Below are 17400 nucleotides of genomic sequence, written 5' to 3' on the forward strand. Positions count from 1 at the left end.
GAACTAGAGGAGTAAGTTTTGAAGAGGTCCGGTTGAAAGAGTTTGGAAATTGGTTGGAAAGAACTTGAGACAAACTTTGGTGATGCTTGAAAGAGCTAGAGACTTTAGCAAGACTCTGAAGTTATAAGACTTGAGTATGAGTTTCTAGAATGTACGTTGTTTGTACGTGATCCTTTAATTAATTGGAGATTACTTAGTGAGTAGATGTACTCACTCATGGAAAAGAATTATTCATGAATCGATTCTCCTTCTTCCTTAAAACTTTAGAGACCAAAATGAGATTCAACCTAGATTTGCTTTTGCATGGTAAACTATATTACATCACAAGTTTACAAAACGTATCCAAATTCGAAGGAGAATTTCAGGATTATAAAAAGTACATTTCTCCCTGAGTTGAAAGAAAGCCTAGAGCTTCTTCAATGGCGAAAACCTCCAAGTTTTCACCCATCTCTTAAACTTCTTATCGCGGGTTTGATTCTTTAGAGGGTGTCTTATCCTTGAGTTCTTCAGTGAGCAATCTTATGGAGTCTGAAACTTCCGCCTTGTAAACGTAGAATCTTGAAACCACGAGGAAGAAGATGAAGTTCAAGCAGTTTAGAATGGCGAAGAAGCCGTAGTAGTAGTCGAGATGGGAAGCGTTTAGGTTGTTCAGGATCCACCCCTTTCGCCCGTGGCGACTCGTGAGGTCCGAAACCGTTGCAAGGAGGAAGCTGCTGAGGAAATTCCCAGTCCCGATCGCCGTCGTCGAGTACGACGTCCCCAAGCTCTTCATGCTCTCTGGTGCCTGACGTTAACAATATGAATAAATAATTAAATAAATTCTAAGTAATCTATGTGAACTTTTGAATTTAGTTATTATTTAATATAGTATAAGAAGTTAGAACATGTCGCCATGTATTCAAATCTTTATTGTGTCATTTTCCTCTTTAATTGATATGGATCGTAGAGGCTTGTGCTAATTATCTAAATCGTTAATTGAGAGAGAGTTTTAGGAATATTCAACGAGTCCTTACTGATCATGTACTATTTTTTAGATTGAGTCTCTATTATATTAGAAAATATTTGTCCACACAGTAAGTAAGAGGATCTATTGACTTTATGACGTGATTTAGGGATTTGAACTTACAATCTTTTGATTTGAGTTATATATCAATGAGTTATATTGGTTTTAGTAAATTTTGGACTCGAAAAATTGACAGTCATTTATTATTATATTTTGTTGTCAATTATTTATTTATCGATAAAATCTAAAAATACTCAAACATTAAATACTAAAACAAATATTTAACGAATTATAAACTTTTTAAGTTCAGGGTTAATTTGATAATTACCTGATCATAGAAGAACTCGATCTTGGAAACCTCCATGAAGGCGTCGGCGGTGCCCATGAGAATAAACTGCGGCAGCAAAATGAAGATGCTCAACGGAACTTGAGCGCCGCTGTCGACGACGCCGTGTTCTCTCGCCGCCGCCAGCCGCCGGCGCTCGACGAGAGAGCTGACGGTCATGATAAGGGTGTGGAGGACGATGCCGATCCCCATCCGCTGCAGCAGAGTGATCCCGCGGGGGTTTTTGGTGAACTTCCTCATGATTCTGACGAAGACGCGGTCGTAGACGACGACGCTGACCAGCAAGGAGAGGGTGACGACGCCACTCAAGCTCGCCGGCGGGATGCTGAAGTTGCCGATTCTCCGGTCGAGGGTGGTGCCCTGTTTTATGAACAGAGTGTTCACCTGAGCCAACATGATGCTTGGGACGAAGGTGGCGAATAGGATGGGAATCATGCGGATCATTTGCTTCGTCTCTTCCACTTCTGTTACTGTGCACAGCCGCCATGGATGAGTTGAACCCGTTTGGATTGAAGCTTTGTTGAGTATACTGAGGAGAGGAAAAATAATAAGTTAATTAGTTTGATGAATTGAGGAAGATTTCAATTTCTTAATAAGGTTGGATCATGGCTTTTTTGTCTCGTCGATCGAATTAGACCGGATGCTCGATTGAGTTTTTTGGTTCTAATACCATATTAATATTTATTGGATTACATCTCAAAACTAACCAATAATTAAAAGAATAATTCATGTCAGATCTTTTTTCTTTTCAACGTGATTTTATAAACACTTTGAAATTAAAAAGATTGTACTTATCCCAAGTCTATGGTCTAATTACATGAAATTGAAATTTTCGGAAAATTTATCAACTTTGTCAGGTTCAAGCTTTTAGTTTAATATGGTATCAATAGTTATAGTTATTTTTCTAGTTTGTCGGTCTCCGATTATAAATTCTTGTTGGTCAGTGCCTACAAGAATGAACAAGAATGAGGCTATTGATTGGAAGGTTTCCGTTTTGTAGCGGTAAAGAAAAAGGAAATTTATGTTGTTAAAATCAAAGATGTTTCAATACCAAAGGAATGAAACTAGATGGACACTTGCATTAGCGGTTGAGGTACCAAAGAGAAAGTCATAGCTTCTGGCGACTAGCTTCTACTGCTTGGACTTAGGGTCGTAGTCGTGCAACTTCAAGGGTAAAACTTGATCTTTGTTAAATATAAGTTAGGTTCAAACTTCAAAATAATATCTATTTAATTTTTGTACTAGGAAGTTTCTAGTTAATTCTTAAATTTTTGTGTTTGTGTATATTTAGTCTTTGTACTATATAGATTTATAATAATTAAGTTCATTTTCTTCACGTCAAATGTTCAAACTTCCACCACCTATAACTTATAATTTAACTGTTTAAATCAAATAGTTGAATTTCTTTTTGACATACCTCAAAGTTGGCGTGAACTCCATCCTAAACTTCTTCTTCTTCGTATACTCCTCAACATCCAACTCGTACAGTTCCTTGGCTTCCACCGGGAGCGGCAGTTTCCGATTCCTAATGGCGGCGACGATGACTTTCGCCATCCGAGTGAAAGGACTTCCAGCGGGAACCTTGTGGCGGTAAAATGGAATCCCGACGACGAAGATTCCGATCGAAATGGCGAGCCCGATAGTAGGGAGGCCATATCCAAGGGTCCAACCAATGTTGTCTTGAATGTAGACGAGGATTATGTTGGCAAAGAGGGTGCCAAAGAAAATGCTGAACATCCACCAGTTGAAAAAGGAGAGCTTCTGCTTCTTCTCCTTCGGGTCGAATTCGTCGAACTGGTCGGCGCCGATCGTCGAGATGTTCGGCTTCGTACCACCCGTGCCGACGGCCAACGTGTAGAGCGCACCGTAGAACACGGCGAGCTGTAGTGTGGAGGCCTTCCCGCAATTGCCTGTGGTTGGTTCTGCACATGGTGGCGGCCTCAGGGTTGGGAGAGAAACTGCCATTGTTAGAAGAGACATGCCCTGTTCCAATGTTGTTGGAAAATGTTAAAAAAAAAATTAAATTAAATATTTTAATTTTCACATTTGTCATGTCTATCTAGTCTCGTATTTTAAAAAGTTTACAAAAGATCAATCACTTTCGATGTTATCTAAATTACGTCTCCGTCGTTAATTTGTAGTAATTTAATGTTTTTCTAACTCTATGATTAAATATTTAGTTGTATAGTCATTGAACTAATAAAGTTAAAGCAAAGAAATTTTATTAAACATAAAATTAAAAATGTTTGGAAGATCAAATAAATACAAAATATACAACTTTAGAAGTTGATAAATTAACTTTTTGGTATTCGTAATATATTGAACTATTAACTAAATTAAAAATTAGGTTGAAAAGATTCGAAAAGGCAAGATTTTAAAACTATTTCTTTATAACCAAAAAATCAGATTCTAAGGATCCTCATTACTTTATTTAATTGTCTTCCACTCCCAAAAGGTTGAAGTTTTAGCCTAATAATCTGCTCGAAAAGTGAGCATAGTTTATAATGGACCAATGATGGACAAAGTCATAGCTGTCCCATTAGTCCTCGTCAAAAAATAATAATAAGTTTTTATATTTTAATTATTATATCAATTTTGTTTTTCTAAAGCTTTATTATAATTTCATCATTTAAGTCAAATTTACTTAACACATGCCTTCGACAATAAACTTTATAATATGACATTTTACTTTAAGTACTGCGCATCAGTTTATAAAATATAAATTTATTTTTCTTTTCTTTAATATAACAATATGGGGGAGTAGAAATTGAAACTCACAACCTTTTGACAGAGATAGAAGATAAAGATCGTCTTAACCAGTTGAGCTAAATTTAGGTTCGTGAAAAACATAAATTTATTAGTTAAGTTTTAAAACAATTTTGGTTGAAAAGTAAAAAATAGACTAAACGAATTTGTATGTGTACAACTTATTGTGCTGAAATTGGAGTTTTATCGGTCTTGAACTATAAATAACTTGTGAGATTAAATTTATTCGGTTAAAAAACAAAACATCTAGTGAACTTTTGATTAACTAAAGAACTACCTTGTCACTACGACTTTCTATTTAGACGCGATCATACCACATGTGAGATGGGGATTCAAATTCATAATCTTTTAATCAGAAATAAGTATCCCAATAGACTATTTTTATGTTGGCAATATTAAACCATTACGAAACTCCTATACTCATATACTATATTAAATGACTATTAATTATAGAAATTTAATTTAATACATTATAGTAGTCAAACATTGAGACAGCAAAAGTCAGGCCGACAGTGACTGATTAAAACGTTTTACTAAGACAAAGAGCAAATTAAGGAACAAGACATATATATCTTTCCTAGTCAACATTTGAAACTAAATTATTGGTTCCTTCTTATCGGCAATCTAAATTCCAAACAATTAAAATAATAGAAAGAGCAACCACCACCGTAGATATTTCACATAATCCCAAACTATATGCAATAATTCAACCTTATATTAAAATACAAATATGAAAAAGTTTTATAAGATTACACGGCTGTGATTCTTTTAAAAGTACTATATTTGATTTGGATTCTAGTCTATTTTTTTGAAAAAATGATATTTTGAGAACTATTTATTTTTTGGTAACGTTTCAATTTCTTGTTTTCTGGTTCTCGTTTCCAATCTGTTCCAACATAAATAAAAATCTTGTTTTATCATTCTTAAATCCATGAACGTTGGGAGTCATGCAATTCTCTATTTTTCTTTTTTGAAAATGAGGAAACAGAAACAAGAAATGGAAACGTTACTAAACAGGCGTTTTTTAACATTTTTAAAATCTTGACCAATTTTTGAAAAACAAAAAAGTAGTTTTCAATTAAATTTTACAAAAACAAAACTAATTTCTAAAATCAAAAAACAAAAAAGGAAAATAGTTAATCGAACATAGTTTTACAAAATTAGATTGAGAGATGACATACCGATAGATAGATAATAGAGGCAATGATGAAAGTCCAAAATCGACCGAGATAAGCATCGGCGACGTAGGCGCCCAACACAGGGGTCATCCACACTGCACCCACCCAATTGGTGACATTGTTGGATGCTGTCACAGTGCCTTGATGAAGCTTATTTGTCAAATACAATATGAGATTGGAAGATATCCCATAAAATGCCATCCTTTCGAACACTTCATACACTGTATAGTACAAAATTACAAATTAAGACATCATTACTTTCAATTTATCACAATACAACTCTTTTTTTTAATTGTTCTAAACAGAAAATACTTCACCAGGCGCGTAAAGAATCTAATATTTTTTAACTTTGAAAAAAGTGCCTCAACTTTATTGAAAAACACACGTGTATGTCCAAGCTCAGTGACAATATTTGTCATGTGATGTGCTAAACTAGAGCCTCTTGTGTTTGTCTTTCTAAATATTCTATTCAAAGAAAAGGGAGAGTGGATGTCATCAATTATGAGCCAACCATTATGAGTAGATAAGATAATATACACTCCATCAAATTGCACCAAATGAAAAGAAAACAAACAAAATTCTAAATAATTATCAATAGTTTCATCCTCCACTTCCTAACTATTGATCCAGTAAAAATGACTAAATTTACGAGTATGAGAAACAAAACAACGTTGTAAGAGTTCGAATTCATCCTAATCTCGACGAACCTAACTAACAAGGTAAAACACACTATTGGTAACTAGTAATCTCCCTCGAAGATTCAAGGGGTAAATTCTTAATCAGTGCTAAATCGAGAAGTAATTTAGAAGAAAAATTAAACCGATACGAGAGAGAGAGAACGAGCGAGATACCAACAATAAAGGAGCAAGCTTTCCATCCACCCCTCTTGGAACGAAGAACTGGATTTCCCTTGAGATCCACAGTTCCATCTTCTGTGTAATCATCACCCAAATTGCCTTCTTCTACACCCATATCAAATTTCTCTCTCTAAATCAAATTTCTCTCTCTCTTCTCACATGCAGAGAACCACCCATAAATTATTTGTATTTATAGACACAAAAACCAAGTGAAAACAGAGGGGAAAAAAGATTCTTTTTTAAAAAAATGGAAAAAAAAGACTGTTTTTGTGTTGTATTTTCCTTTTGGGTATTAATTATCAATATTTGGCTTTGCTTCTCTCACTCACTCATTAATGACCTTTTTGACCTCACACATTTTTCTTTTTTCCAATTTAATTATTCCACACCTACCCACATTCAACCGTGTGCCCAAAAAGACTTGGCTTTGCACCAATCAGGAAAAGAGGGATGATAACTTAAAAGCATGGTTTCAATATTTTCATGTCTATTATACCAAAAGAATATAAATGATAGTAATTTTTCTTTTCTTTGTTTGAGAGAGGAAAAGTTCGATTAGAATTAGTGGGTATAAGTTATAACCAACCCGAACATATTGAGGTACCATTAATTTTTTTAAGATGTCGGAGATTTAAATCTTTAATGTCAGTGTCATTTTTAGTTGTACTAAAAATTGTGGGTGTAACAAATTTTTATTGCGAAAGGTTAAAGTCCACGCAACTCCAACATGATAAATAACATTGTTTCTTTATGAGTTTAAGGTTTTTGAACTATATATATATATACTCTCACATTTTTAATGTTATCAGTTCTTTAAGGTACAGTTACATTTCAATTTTATTTTATTGTAATTCTATTTTTAAAAAGTTGACCATTCATTAAAAACTATAATCATTTATATTTAGAAAATAAATTATTTATAAAATATTAAGTGATCTTTCGATATAATTTGATAATTATTAATTCTTTTTAAAATTTAATAATAATTATTAAATTAAGGAGCTTATAATTTAATTGAATCAATTACTTTATATATTTTTACAATAAATTCTATGATTTATTTTCTTTAATTTTTTATCAATACTGAATTTTATAATAAGAAAATTACATAAATATCAAAATAATTTTTTAAATAGTTTGAAAATTCATTTACGAATTAATTTTTTTAATAATTAGAAAACGTAAAAAGAAAATAATTTTAATGTAAACATGTCGGTAATAAAAGTATTGAATTTGATATGTATTTTTAATTAACAATTAAAAATGAGATAATTTAAGTATTATCTAAATCTCAAGGTTAGTACCATCCCAAAAAAAAATATTTGATTAGACTTTTACAATAAAATGTAACGCCATAAATCTTATCCTTCATTTTATGAATAAATTAGAAAAAACAATTTATATTAAATATTTTCACATTCTTTTCATTGTAAATTTTTTGAATATATTTAAATTATTAGTTTCAAGGTGTATTTAAATTTTCATTTTAAAATTTATTTAACTATTAAAAGTGAAAAAAAAATTAAATTTTAAATTTTAAAAGTCAATGTTTTGAACAAAGAACTTATAAATGTTTATTTGGTAATGTCAATTTGATTAATTTTCATTTACCAATTTAACTTGTAACCATGGTAAAAAGTCAAAAATAAAAAATAAAAGATTGACTTGGAAATTCAAAAGTCATTAATTTCGAAATAAAAGGTTTATGATGAATGTAAAAATGTCTTCTTTGTTTTTATTGGTCACTAATATTTTAGGTTGTACAGCTATCCATATTCTACTCTTTTATAATTATGAGAGTAATCAATTTTCGATTACCAATGGTAATCTAATTTTCTAACCATTACGAGAAGTCAAAAAAAAAAAGATTAAATTAGAAATGAAAAGTCATGAATTTTCAGTTTATGATGAACGTAAACATCTTTTTTTTTTCTTTTTAATTTTGATTGGCCACTAATATTTTATGTGGTAAAACTATTCCCATTATTTGTTCTTTTTCTATCAAAAAATAAATAAATAAAACTATTCTCATTATATTTATACAAGTAATTAATTTTCATTTACTAATTTAATTTTCTAATCATTATAAAAACTCAAAAATAAAAAATAAAAGATTAACTTAAAAAGTGAAAAGTCATGAATTTTAAAATGAAAGGTTTATGATGAATATAAAAATATACTTTTTTTAATTTTAATTGGTCATTGATATTTTAGGTTGTAAAACTATCCATATTCTACTTTTTTTATAATTATGGGAGCAATTAATTTTCATTTACCAATTTAATTTCTATCCATTATAAAGAGTCAAAAAAAAATAAAAGATTAACTTAGAAAATTAAAAGTCGTGAATTTTAAAATGAAAGGTTCATGATGAAAGAAAAAAGGTTTTTTGTTTTAATTTTGATTGGTCATTAATATTTTAAATGGTAAAACTATTCTCATTCTACCTTTTTATATTATAGGAGCAATTAATTTTCATTTACCAGTTTAATTTTTTAACCATTATTAAAAATAAAAAATAAAAAATAAAAGATTAACTTAGAAAATAAAAAATCATGAATTTTAAAATGAAAGGTTTGTGATGAATGTAAAAATGTTTTTTTAAATTTTAATTGGCCGTTAATATTTTAGGTGGTAAAACTATCCCCATTCTAACTTTTTTACAACTATGGGAGCAATTAATTTTCATTAGCAATTTAATCTTCCAACTATTATAAAAAGTCAAAAATAAAAAATAAAAGATTAACTTAGAAAATGAAAAGTCTGAATTTTAAAATGAAAAGTTTGTGACGAATGCAAAATTTTTGTTAATTTTGATTGTTCAATTAGTATTTTAGGTGATAAAACTATATCTTTTTTTATAATTATGAAAGCCATTAATTTTTATTTACCAATATAATTTTCTAATCATTATAAAAAATCAAAAATCAAAAATAAAAGATAAAATATTAATTTACATGTTTTAATATTTTTAAAAAATGAAATAGTGTATTTATAAAAAAAATTAACTTTTTAAATATAACTCTGCATTTTAAAGTTTTTTAAAGAATAATATTGTAAAAAATACTTTTATATATATTATAGATAGATCGAACTCACAACCTTTTAGTAGAAGATATATGTCAATTACGGTTTAGCTATGCTCACTTTGGTATTGACTTCTTGATTATAATTCTCGATTTTGCAAAAAAAACAAATATCATAGACATCTAAGAAAATGAATAATTTCCTCAAAAAAAAAGTGAATCTTGAAAATAGTTCTTTTATGGATAAGTTTCAAAATTTAATAGGGTAGCTTCATTATTAATCAATTTTTTTATTAACATTGTCTATTCCAAGTGGGTGTTCCCAGCAAATATTCGATTGTTTTGAGATTTGAGAATATATGTTGAAATTTTCTCCTTTTTTTTTCTTCTGAAACTGAAATAAATATTAAACTTTTATACATTACACCTTACACGTGGACCAATAACATTTCGTGACCGATGGATAATCCACAACACGAAAAAGAAAAAAGAATATTAATATAAATTGTCAGTTTGTCCCATAGAATTTCTTTTAATAGAATCTAATGAAAGAAACATATGGACTGGGGTTCATTAAATGCAGAATTAAATTGTAATTTAAGATAAATAATATTTAGGTGGTTACAGATATACCTACTTGCTACCATTAAAAAGAATTTGACACAAATGAATGCATAAAAAAAATATATAAAATTAGATTTTATTTTATTTTATTTTATTTTATTATTATTATTTTTTCTTTGAAGTAAAAAAAAAGTAAAAGAACAAAAATTAAAAATTAGAGATCGATGGTTAAAACCTGCTCTAACCAAGGACAATCCATCCCAAATTGCCTCTCTCAGATCGATGGTTCGTATAATAGAAGAGATTCCTACTTATCGTAAGCCCCTAAATATTATTCATTTAAGACTAACTACCAATTAACACTACTTTAATAATCTTTTTTTTCCTTTTTCTTCGCTTTCAATTTTATTTGAGCAAGAAAATGACTCACTCTTTTTTTTAATAATAATCCTTAAATTACCGATTTGGTCATTTTGTTTGAGCTTTTAAGTGTTTTTTTTGGAAAGAGCTTAAGTTCAACTGAATTAATTCATATAATTTTAAAAGGTTTAATTTTATTTTTATGATTTGGATTTTATTTTCAATTTAGTACATTAGATTTGGTTCAACTTGGTAAACATCGTTGCTAAATCATTTAATACAATAGGCTAACATGAACAATTAGAAAAACAAACCACAATAATTCATTATTCTGTCAAAAAGTTAGAAATAGTTTACCACAGTAGGACAGCTTATAAAGTTTCACCAAACATACGAAATCATATTGAAACTTTTAAAACGGTAGGTATAATATTTATAACAAAATTCAAACTTCTGCGTTTTAAAATTGTAAAAATTAGGTTGTACAAATATGAAATTGATTATTTAATGCGAATGCCGTAACGATTAAAAACAAAAAGTATAAATCATAAATCATAAAATATAAAATGGAAACGTTATTATATATGGCTCTCTTTGATAAAATATTGAATAAATTTATAGAAGAAAGTATTTTTGAAAAGCAAATGTGACCCCATATCCCATATTTGATGTCCCTTTCGTTGACTTGGAAGCTAAAATAGGACCCCAAAGTTCTTTGTTATAGTGTTATCGACTTTTCAATATGACAATATGTTATTTCATTTTAATTTCATTATAAATTTATTTTCCAATGCTATTTTTAGTTTATTTGCCTTGATTTAATTAATTGATTTTGGTTGATGACAAGGAATCTTGTTAGAATTGATAAGTAACCCAATGTTAATGGAAGATAAATAAGAATAATTTTTGATGTTGATGTGCGTAAATTTACGTGATTAACAGTATTAATTGCTACTAAGATACAGCAAAAACTATCATGGTTTGACTATGGATTCAAATTTCATGATAGTCATCTATTTAAGAATTAATATTTTTTTTATCTATTTTCTTGACGACCAAATGGAATAAGGTCATACTATTATCTTATAAGATTAGTTGAAGTGCGTGATCCGAACATCTACAGGTCTTTCAAAAAGAAAGAGATATGTTTATGCAAGGATTTGCACAACGTCAAACTTGGTCAAGCTCGAATTCGATGCTCACCCCAACTAAGAACTCGCTGGGAAGACCTGCACAAGAGGGCAAAATCTCTTACGCTCAAGTTAGTAAGCAGCTCAGACTCAATATTAAGTTCGAGGAGAAATTCGATACCTGATGGTGAAACGAGGCTCTCTATTTATAGGTTTAGGTCCCGACAGGAGTTGCGACAAATGGTTATCTTGGTCGGGTTTGAGGTTGGAACTGTCGAATTTGAGCATATCGAACCCAGACAGCTTTGCATATCCATATCAATGGCTTGATAATAGAACTAATGGCAAAGTCATCCACCTCGGACAGTTCCGAGGTGGAACTGCACGAAGATTTATCTGGGAACATTCTCTTTAACGAATCGTTGTCCTCCACGTGACAATCTGATAATTTTCATCCTAAACAAGATATATCACGACGAAGACTTCTCAAAAGTAATTGTCATTATAATGATAGTAGATATGAATGTTTTATTCGAAAACTTTTCTTTTGTTGAATTTTTCGTTAAAAACAACTTTCATGAAATTCACTAACCTCATTAAATTAGAAGGAATCCTTGGGATAGCTACTTTGACCCCTTGCTTTACACTTTGGATATAGACTCATCCTTTGGGTTACTACTATTTTTTCTTTAACCCAATTTTTCTTTTAAAACAAAATAATAAATTTTGGGCAAGATTACTCATAATAATCACTATTTCACATTCATTATTTAAAAATGAATTCAAAAATATTTTCAATTAATTTTGACCATATATATTGTTTTATCCTTGCACACTCATTTCTTAATATTTTTCTTCTCTTTTCATTATTTCTTTTTTTCTTGCAAAGTTGTTGTTCTTCTCTCTCTGCTCTACCACACATTCATTATCATGGATTTGGAACGAACTGAAAACGATTTAAACAATTTTTTTTAAAAAAAAGATAGGATTTCGTGACTAATAGTTGAGAAATCATACTTGGTTTTGCTTGTTCTAGAATACGGGGTTACAAACATTTTCAAACTAAATAAAATTAATATTTTAGGGTTCGTTTGATAATGTTTTTGTTTCTCGTTTTTTTGTTTAGTACAACATGTGGGAGTGAGAATCGGACTCACAACCTCTTGGTTGGAGATATATGTCAATTATCATTGAGCTAGGTTCGTTTTGACTTTCGTTTTTCGTTTATGTTTTTGTATCCTATTCATTGACAAATAGAAACAGTATTACGTTTAATAATTGTTTCCAATTTTTTATTCTTTCATTTCTTTTATTTTAGAAAAGTAATAGACACATGTCTAGTAAAAATTTCTAGTTTCTCGTTCTCTAAAATTTTAAATCGCAAAAAAGTAAATTTTTATATGAAAAATAATTTTTTATTTTACATTTATTTTTAATATTTATTATGTATTTTATAAGTCAAAAGTGATAAAATAATGTTTTTATTCCCGAACATGAATAAAGTTTAGCCGTTAAGACACATCTTGCTCCAAGGTAGGAAGCTAATCTCTCATCCTCACATTTGTTCTAACAAAATTAATGTTTTTATTTATATTTTGAAAAAAAAAAAAAGAAAACTTGATTGTGTTGTTTTCAAAATTTTTAGGGTTTAGGATTGACCATTGTTAGGTTTGAACTCATTCCCTCTTAATTAGTTCTAGCCTTTTTTGCCACGACGAAAATCATTTTTGTCATTGCCAAAATCACTACTATTTTCTTTGATCATGTTTTGCAAATTAAAAATTTGATTTTAAGAAAGTTAAGAATCATTTTCAAGGTTTCACTTTGGATGATAATTTTGGAAAATCAATTATACTTAAAATCTCTTTTTTCAAAATTATTCATTCTACCATCATTCTCAAACATACCCTTTTCAACCTACAAACTCAAAACTTACTCAGTTGCATTCTTAAAAGAAAGCGCTTTGCCTTACCTATGATGCAAAATCAAACTGGATGATGCAAGCTGGAGGGGGTTCCACTGAATGTGAAATGTAGGTTTCAGAAAAAGGAACCGAGAGAGTAAGTGGAATTGGGTGGTTCTACCATTATTCCCAAACATACTCAACCCACAAACTCATACTAGGACGGTAAAGGCACGTGCAAAAGGGCCTCCCCAATGATGGCGGGGCCACGGCGGACTTTGGTGCGTGGCGCTGGCTTAAAATGGGCGCCACAGCGCCACTAATGCTGGTCCTCACGCCAGCTTTCGGCATATTCCCGTCAACTCTTGGAGAAAATTGAGAGCAAAGAAGACTTCTTAATGCAATCATTTCTTTTCTTTTCTTTTTCCATTTTCCATTTTTAGATTTCAATTTTATTTCCTATTTATTGTTTTTTTCCTAAAACTTTCTACTATTTTTGTTTTAGAGTTAAACTATTATTTTTACTTTAGTTCCATGAACTTTGCATAAAAAGTTAATTTTACTTCTTATAAAGTTATATTTGATTCTTTTAAAATATATATATATGTTACCTTACAAATTTAATTTATAGTTTGAGTTTAATTTCAATTTGATCTTTTGATTCTAATCAATTTGGAATATTATCGTCCCTAGACCATTTTTTTCCCCACTCAAATTTAAACAATAGTACAAAGTAGCTACGATGGTTAGATAGACTCATTACCATATTATAAGTAGAAAAAAAATTTCACCTATTCAATATGGTAATGATAGAGGATAGTTTGAGAGATTGAGCTATATTGAAAATTTTGAAATCATAGGGATGAAATCGAAATGAAGTGGAAATCATAATAATTAAATTGAAACTATTGTAACTATATAGATTAAATATATTGGCAATCATCTTGAACATAAAATACTAAATTTATGATATAACCAAAATTATTTAATGAAAATCTAGTGTAGATTGTTGGAGGGTAAAAACTAAGTTTGCACGTGACCAACTAAATTAGGTTAGAAAATATAACTCAACTCATGCAGACTAAGTATTTGTAAGAAATGCAAACAAAATCCCACGTTAACTAGGACATGGAGTCATTCATCGTATATAGATGAGAAAAATTATCTCCATTGGTATGAGACCTATTGGTGAACTGTAAGCAATACCGTTGGTCTGATCTACACCAGAGAGGCCGACCTGAATCCGACCTTCTCGGAGTTGGCTATAAATTAAAATATATATAAACTCTAGGAATCAAAATAGAAGTTGAAAGGCTTTTCTTGTATGTTTTTAGTTGATTGGCAACTTATATTCAACCCATAACTCAAAGAGAATCCGACTTTTTGTTCTCTTTTATTTGACTACCCACATGGGTTTTAGGCAAAGTAATGATGCCAAGGAGAACATTTTTAAAGTTTACTTTTTCAAACTTAAGGATTTTTTTTTATTTCCTAATAAAAAATTGGATTCGTTTCAAATAAATCATTTGGATAAATTTTCTAGATGCAAATTTTTTAGTCACATTTCTCTTCGTAAATAGTTTTTTTTTTTTCTTTTTTTTGAGAGAGACACAACTTACGCATAATTTATCTTAGTATTGAGTAAAATACTCTATTAGTATCAATATTTTTTGAAAGTGCATTATTATTTTCTTTTTATTATGACAAGTTTGTGATTTTGATAATATCAGATCATACTCTATTTAAATAATTAATATGCTTTTTGTGGAATCTAGCTAGTTGAAAATATAGAAGATATTCTTTCCTATCGAATGAATTCTAAAGATAGCTTTGATTTAAAACATTTGTGGTAGATAGATTTGAAAGGGATTTAGTTAATTGATAAGCTCAAAGTTAATTTATTTTAAGTTATAAAAAAATCGAGTAACAAATTTTGTTTATCTAATTATTTATTAAGAAAAAACATATCACTCGAGACAACAGGCTAAAAGGAAAAAAACGTTATTAAGATATTTTTATTTTTATTATTATTTTAATATAACATGTGGGGGAGTGATCGAACTTACAACGTCTTGGTTGGAGATATATGACAATTAAGATATTTTTATTCTTGTGTATGTATACCTAAATTGCATAGAAGGATTTTGAAAATAATCTCCGCATCTTAAATTATAAACCCTTTTGACTCTATTAACCCAAATTTATAATAAATAAATCTCATTTCGTCGGTGTAATTTCAATTTTTTTTTGTTCATTTTAGTTATTGTATTCTCAAAACATTCATTTTAGTTGTCTCTTTACTTTTGAGACGTTCATTTTGATTTTTTTTTAAGTAACAATTTTAGTCCTTCCATTTTTATTTTTATCTAGTTAGATCGAAATTTTAGCATAATAACTCATTAGTTTTTTTTTTTAAATGTAGTAATAAGTTTGTATTGACAAATTTTTATTGTGTATAAAATTTTATTTTAAGATCCTGGAAATAAAGATGAAAACAAAACTTCTCTAATACAAAACATTTTGAAAGTATAAAAATTAAACAAGTACAGGACAAAAGCAGCCTTTTGAAAAAACACTCAACAAAAATGAGGAAAACAATTTGTCAAAAAAAAAAAAGCATATTCAACACATATTACCAATATAATGTTAATGCCGGGAAAGTCGCCTTGAAAAGTAGAATTTTAAATTAAATAAATTTATAAATAATGGATGAAGATTCATGTGCATAAACAATATGATTGTACATATTGACAAGTGTTCATTATACACATTAAGAAATAGCTAATTCTAAGATCCTTTGCATATTTTCCTTCCAACAAAATGTGAATAAAAAGACATTAAAAACAAATTTATTGCCAAAAACATTGTTTTTTTTTTAATTTGAAAATTTAAAATTTGTTCTTTTAAAATAGATTTTAGGTGATTGTGCAAAATAATGTTATTGCGCTTAAAATCACAATTCATATGCTCTTATTTCAAAAAGTTTTTACAAATGATAAAATATTTATAAAATCTTTTAAGTCAAAACAAAAATTAACCTTTAGAATGATAATAGATATCTTATCCACTTAAGTCATGTTTGAATTGACAATTTTTTTTTTAAATTTTTTTAATTTAAGAAGACAATCAATAACGTTGTTGAATTTTTGCAACTGGTGAGTGTAAATATAAACCGCTTATCGGACATTAGTTTTCTGTTACTCTTGACATATAACATGAACCATTTGTTAAGGTTGAATCATACATGGAATTTGAACCTAATTTTGATGGAAAAGATTTGTTAAAAAGGAGAGAAATGAAAAACAGAGGTTGAATTTTTGGAGGTGAAGATTGGAGAACCGCTGAATATGGAGATGTATGATTAAATCTTTCCTCCCATGTCTCCATCAATTCTTTTCAAGTCTCCTCAACCTTTGTTATTGGAATGGAACCCCTTTTGACCAAGCAATTGACAATTATTGGCTCCACCATCTTTTTTTTTTATTGGTTTTAAATTAATTTTTGATGAGACAAATATAATATATATGTGATTCTAATTTTGAAAATACATTTCTTTTAATTTAGTAACTATTTTGTTTTATGAAATTGGAAGCTTCCGTAGTGGGAGGAGCACTCATAATTTTTTTTAGTACAACAGACCGCTAAGCTAGTAAAATCTAATTAATCTGGGTTTTGTGGTCCAATTGAATTAATTATTTTTTTACTACAACACTACGAAGAATGGGGATTGAACCTCTAATTTTTAGAAAATAAACAAAATATCTTAACCACTGAACTATACTCACGTTGACGATCTTTTTAATTAGGTGTCAATTATCACTCGCTAAGCTCTGGTTGGCTTGCTATATACATAGCCTAAAATTAAAAAGAGTCAAAAGGTTAGTTAATGAAATGTTAGGAGAGAAACCTCATCGTTTAATAGTGAATGAAATAGATAAATTAATAATAATAAAGAAATAAATCTATAAAAACAGAAATTATCACATTTACAAATCTGATATTAATTTTGTTTTGAACGTTTGGAATATTTTAGCCAAAGTAAACGTAGCTCAGCGATAATTGACATGTATCTCCAATAAATAGATTATGAATTCGATTTCCCATGTGTTGTATTTAAAAAAATGTTTGGATTATTTTTCAACATCCTCGTTACTTTAAAAAATTATTTTATTAATAATACCCTTACTGCTATAAAATAGCCATAAGAATGGAGATGTGTTAATTTAATTTGAGAGACTAAATGTTTAAGGAAAAAAAAATCAGAATG

The 17400-nt window shown here is 29.2% G+C and overlaps 1 protein-coding gene across 1 annotated transcript; it reads right to left on the reverse strand.

Annotated features, from left to right (window-relative positions):
- Nucleotides 1-276: 276 nt before the first annotated feature.
- Nucleotides 277-6327, reverse strand: LOC111009912 (protein NRT1/ PTR FAMILY 5.2). The gene is made up of 5 exons (XM_022283149.2): nucleotides 6145-6327; nucleotides 5297-5514; nucleotides 2767-3332; nucleotides 1332-1878; nucleotides 277-784 (listed from the first exon to the last, which is right to left on the reverse strand). The coding sequence occupies exons 1-5, from the start codon at nucleotides 6263-6265 to the stop codon at nucleotides 461-463; spliced, it is 1776 nt and encodes a 591-aa protein (XP_022138841.1). The 5' UTR covers nucleotides 6266-6327; the 3' UTR covers nucleotides 277-460.
- Between the last annotated feature and the right edge of the window lie 11073 nt (nucleotides 6328-17400).

The sequence above is a fragment of the Momordica charantia genome, assembly GCF_013281855.1.
Source record: "Momordica charantia cultivar OHB3-1 chromosome 7 unlocalized genomic scaffold, Mcharantia_2.0 BLBB01000007.1, whole genome shotgun sequence".
Classification (NCBI taxonomy): Eukaryota; Viridiplantae; Streptophyta; class Magnoliopsida; order Cucurbitales; family Cucurbitaceae; genus Momordica; species Momordica charantia.